The sequence below is a fragment of the Mytilinidion resinicola genome, assembly GCF_010093595.1.
Source record: "Mytilinidion resinicola strain CBS 304.34 unplaced genomic scaffold BDZ99scaffold_4, whole genome shotgun sequence".
Taxonomy (NCBI): Eukaryota; Fungi; Ascomycota; class Dothideomycetes; order Mytilinidiales; family Mytilinidiaceae; genus Mytilinidion; species Mytilinidion resinicola.
In genome coordinates this window covers 1,034,912-1,040,400 of record NW_022985440.1, presented here as the reverse complement: position 1 = coordinate 1,040,400, position 5,489 = coordinate 1,034,912, and the positions used below count along the sequence as shown (strand labels likewise).

General features: G+C 50.0%; 1 protein-coding gene across 1 annotated transcript; it reads left to right on the top strand.

Annotated features, from left to right (window-relative positions):
* On the top strand, positions 1-5,010 carry BDZ99DRAFT_436715 (P-loop containing nucleoside triphosphate hydrolase protein; the record flags this gene model as incomplete). The annotated part of the gene is made up of 5 exons (XM_033717548.1): positions 1-216; positions 276-798; positions 846-1,899; positions 2,275-3,218; positions 3,271-5,010. The coding sequence occupies 5 exons, from the start codon at positions 4-6 to the stop codon at positions 4,941-4,943; spliced, it is 4,407 nt and encodes a 1,468-aa protein (XP_033580980.1). The 3' UTR covers positions 4,944-5,010.
* Between the last annotated feature and the right edge of the window lie 479 nt (positions 5,011-5,489).

Below are 5,489 nucleotides of genomic sequence, written 5' to 3'. Positions count from 1 at the left end.
TCGATGGCGTCATCATGTTCAATAGATACACAGAAAGCCTTTGGGCCTGCTAATCCCCACTGCTATGGCGGATTTGATTTTACCTTGTTCTTCGAGGAGGTTTTCCTTTCTATAATACCCTTCATCGTCGCGTTGCCATTTCTTTTCCTCCGACTGTACAAACTACACAAGGCCAGCATAAAAGCAAGTGGCCGAAGATGGCATTTTGCGAAGCAGGTAAGAATCTAGAATCTAAAACTCAACATCTCCCCTTCAGCTTTACTGACTTAATCCAGTCTGGTTATCTGCTCTATGGAGCAGTCCAGCTCATTTCATTAGGTGCAATGGCGATGCCCGAAACTGTCAAAACGAGAGCGAAAGTAGCATGCACAGTATTCAGCATCATAGCGACCGGCATGCTTGGATTGGTGTCGCACTTCGAACACTACCGGAGCCTTAGACCTTCGACAATTATCACCACATACCTTACCGTTTCTGCCGTTTTCGATGCAGCTCGAACACGTACACTTTGGGCTACAAATGGCGCTCGGCCACTCGCTATCATGCTTCTGATAGCAACATTGATCAAGGTCTTTCTCCTTGGTCTTGAGCTCAAGGGAAAGCAGGCATGGCTGATCGTGAAGGAGAGTTCACCGGAGGCTACAAGTGGCTTCTTCAGTCGCCTGACCTTCTGGTGGATAAACCCCATGCTTCTCAGAGGATACCGAACCCCTCTTCAAGAGAGTGGGCTCTTTGAGCTCCAGCCAGCACTTGTTGGAGAGAAAGAACTCCTTGGTTTATTCGAGAAGTGGGAGACATGTAAGAATTTTTGCTTTCTCTAACACTTCATCCGCTGACGTATCTAGCGCCTTATAAAACCCGACCCAATGGCTTGTTCTTCATTGCCGTTCGGCATCATTGGCGAACCTTTGCGTCCGCAATCTTACCCAGGATGTGTGCTACTGGATTTAACTTCAGTCAACCCTTCCTTCTCGAGCGCGTCCTGAGCTACTTGACCAAGCACGACTATGCAAACCGCAAAGCAGTCGGGTATGGCCTCATCGCCGCATATGTCCTTGTCTACTCTGGGTATGCTACTGCCGGCGGTCTTCACCAACACCGAACCTACCGGAGCATCGCGAAGCTACGTGGTACTCTGGTTGGCCTTCTGTACCGCAAAACGTTGACGCTCAGCTCATCGGCACTGAAAGAGTCGGAAGCAGTCACTTTGATGAACGCGGACGTTGAGCGTATAACCGCGGGTCTTCGCCAGGTCCACGAACTGTGGGCTAGTCTGTTCGAAATAGCCCTTTCCGTCTGGCTTCTCTATAGACAAATTCGGTGGGCGGCTCTAGTGCCGCTCGGGGTCATCTTTGCTTGTACTGGTGCCGCGATAGGAGCTTCTCCTAAGCTCGCTAATGCACAAAAAGCGTGGCTCGACCGTATCCAGACAAGAATCGACGCAACCGCTTCCATGTTAGGAGCGATGAAGGGTATCAAGATGACTGGCCTTACCCCTCACTTGGCTAACCAGATCCGCAATCTTCGTGAAAAGGAGATCACAACCTCTAGACGGTTTCGCGCCTTGTTAGTGAGGATTGTCGCGCTATCTTTTACCAGCACTTCCTTGAGCCCCGTGTTTGCACTAGGAACGTACATCATGCTGGCAAAATACCAAGGTTATGCTCCTTTGGACACGTCCCGCGCCCTCACTTCTCTGGTGTTGCTCCAGCTTCTTATGGAGCCGGTAGCCTTTTTCATCACCTCCCTTTCAGGGCTCATCACAGCTATGGGTTGCTTCGAGCGGATTCGAATTTACCTCAACATCGACGAAAAGGCGGGAGGCTCTTCCATCAAGCCTATAGAACGCCCTGCGGCTGAGGAGTTCGACTTTGCCGCTGAGGCTGAGGAAGAGAAACGGTTCCTGGATCACCCCGAGGTTGACGAACGCCATTCAGAGGACGACGGGTTTTCACGTATCTCTCGGTACACAACTTTCCAGGAAGAGGAAGATGAAGATCTTACACCTTACTCCACGTTCAATACTAGGAGATCAAGAGATAATGACACCCTTGCTCCACCAAACACATTACGCGGAACAGTATCTCGAAGCGTTTCGCCGGCACATTTTAAGTCATTCCGGGGCAGAATATCAAGAGACTCTTCTCCTTCTCCGCCTTTCAACAATTTAGCAAAGAGATTTTCAAGGGATTCTTCTCGTTCGCCACGCTTCAATACTTTCCCAAACAGGAAATCGATCGATGAAACCACAATCAATCTCTCACGCATCTCGAGCAACTCTACGTTCTCAAATAAGAAAGACTGTATCGTTGCTCACAACGCCAGTTGTGGATGGGACTTAGCCAAACCACCATCTCTTCGTGGCCTGAACTTTACTATCAAAGAAGGAAGTCTCGTAATGATCGTCGGTCCTGTGAGCAGCGGCAAATCAACGCTTTTGAAGGCCCTCTTGGGAGAGATGCCTACAGCTCAAGGGTTCTACCGATCCTTCTCAAACGAAATAGCCTATTGTGCTCAAAATCCCTGGCTGGTCAACGGAACTGTAAAAGAAAATATTATCCACGACACATACTACGACCGTAGTTGGTACAACACTGTACTACAGGCTTGCGACCTTGAGACAGATCTCTCACAAATGCCACTTGGGGATGATACAGTTGTTGGAAGCAAGGGCCTCTCCTTATCCGGCGGACAGCAAGCTCGTGTGACCATGGCCAGAGCGCTTTACTTCCGTAAGAGTCTCGTCATGTTTGACGATTCATTGAGTGGACTGGACGCCTCTACTGAAGAGCAAGTCTTCGAATCGATTCTAGGCGATAAGGGTCTTCTAAGGAAGACGGACACAACTATCATCTTGGTCACCAACTCCGTGCATCGTCTTTCCCAAGCTGATCACATCATCGCTCTTGACTCCAAAGGCACCATCGGGGAGCAAGGTACCTTCGAAGAGCTGTATCTTCACCATGGCTACGTTAGAAGCTTATGCTCTTCCTTGTCGGACCACTCGATATACAGGCAAGAAAAGGATGAGAAGAAGGAGACTTTGAAGGGATTTGGAGCAACTCAAAAGGTGGAAAAAGAATTGACCACGGTAGAAGACTCGACTGCGGCCGGTGATCTCACCATCTATAAATATTACATCCACACCTTTGGGTGGACTCGTTGGGTCATCTTCTGCTTCTTCTGCGCCCTATATGGATTTGGAACAGCATTCCCAAGTAAGTTTCCTCTCCTGCGTTTCATGAAGACAATACTAACAAGCTTGTGTAGATCTATGGGTGAAATGGTGGGCAAAATACAACACCGAGCATCCTAACACGAGAATCACGTACTATCTATCCATTTACGCAATGCTGGGCGTTCTGGCAATTTCCTCTCTCGTTCTCGCTTGCTCGATCCTCATCATGAAGATGGTTCCGGAATCTGGCCGCAAGCTACATCAAAGGCTTCTGGATACTGTGCTCAACGCCCCCATGAGTTTTTTCGCAGCAACAGACACCGGAGTCACGACCAATCGATTCAGCCAAGACCTCGAACTCATCGACATGGAACTGCCAGTTTCCTTAGTCCGGACCGCTATGATGGCATTCGTTCTCATCGCCCAGCTCCTGGTCATCGTGACAGCTTCAAAGTACATCGGTGCAGCGATGCCATTCTGCCTTGTAGTAGTCTACATGGTGCAGAAGTTCTACCTCCGTACTAGCCGACGTCTCCGCCTTTTGGACATTGAAACCAAGGCACATCTCTTCACGCATTTCCTTGAGCTACTAAGTGGCCTCGTCACCATTCGAGCCTACCAGTGGGAGCGACAGCATCTTACTCGCTTCTTGGAAGCGCTCGCAAGATCTCAGAAGCCTTTTTACCTACTTTACTGCATCCAACGATGGCTCAACCTGGTCTTGGATTTGATAGTGGGCACAATTGCAGTCATTCTAGTCATCATTGCCGTTGGGACAAAGGGGGCTAGTAGTGACCCGGGCCTCATTGGCCTCGCTCTCGCGAATCTTGTGGGGTTCTCTCAAATGTTGAAGCAATTGATCACGAATTGGACTTTGCTAGAGACATCCATGGGCGCGCTTGCAAGAGTCCGAAGCTTCACTGAAGAAGTTAAGTCCGAGAATCTTCCACATGAGAACCACAGCCCACCAGACCAGTGGCCAATGTACGGTGCGATCGAGTTCCAGAACATCACTGCCTCTCACCAAGGAGCCTCCCGACCTACGCTCGATAACGTCAATCTTAACATCGCCCCGGGGACTAAGATTGCACTCTGCGGCCGTAGCGGCAGCGGAAAAAGCAGTCTGATTGCCTCGCTTCTCCGTCTCCTCGATCTCTCTCACGGCAAAATCCTCATCGATGGCGTCGACATCTCAGACCTCCCACGACAAGACGTCCGCAGCCGCATCATCGCACTCCCACAAGACCCCTACGTTCTCTCCGGCTCTATCCGTGACAACGTCGACCCGCTCCATGTCTGCTCCGACCAAGAAATCGTTGCTGCCTTGGAGAAAGTCGAGCTCAGCCACATCCTCATGGAGAGCTGGTTGGACGATAAGCTCACATCCGACATGCTCTCCCACGGCCAATGCCAGCTCCTCTGCCTTGCTCGCGCCATGGTGCGCAAAGGCAGCATTCTAGTCCTCGACGAGGCGACTGCGAGTGTGGATGTTAACACTGATGCCCTCATGCAGCGGCTCATCCGAACCGAGTTTGCGCACTGCACTATCATTGCGGCCGCGCATCGACTGGACACTATCATTGATTTTGACGCCGTCGCGATATTGAATCGGGGAAAGCTGGTGGAATACGATTCGCCACAGAGGCTGTTATCGAAGGAGAGCGCGTTTAAGGAGCTGTATCAAATCCAGAAGGGCGAGACGCAGAGTTGGGATGCAAGTGTGTTGACGCTTTTGGAGAATGTGGTAATTTCGCCGATAAGGTAGTTTGTTGAAGCTTTGGAGCCATTGCATTTACTGGCGTACTCATTTGCATATTGCATATTGCATAGCCATTTGGAGTTATAATTATGGTTTCTTGTTGTAGTGTACCTTCTAGCGTACATATATTACCATACGAATATTTGAAGACATACGAATTTATCTCTATAATGCTGAAAGGTTCAATAGTGAAAATCGCTTCCACTTACCAAAGTCGAATTCTGCTCAATGCCTTCACCACCACATCACGTGCAGCTCACGTGCCGAATTTCCCAGAACTCCTCCGTCCATACCGTTCAGCTGTTGCCCAAGATGGAAGCCTAAACCGCTCCTAAAGATAGACCCATCTAACCTCGCGGTGCGGCGCAGTCCATTTTACCTAAGGTCACAAAAACAGGACCGAGCAACCAACCACACCTCCCCACGTTCCAGCCCCAGGGTAGTCGCCAAACCCCATATGCCCCGTTACCTCTCTAGGGTACCGCTGATAGCAAGTTGTTCGCACACGGGGTTGGGCCTGTACACACTTCTACAACACACGCAACATCCTCA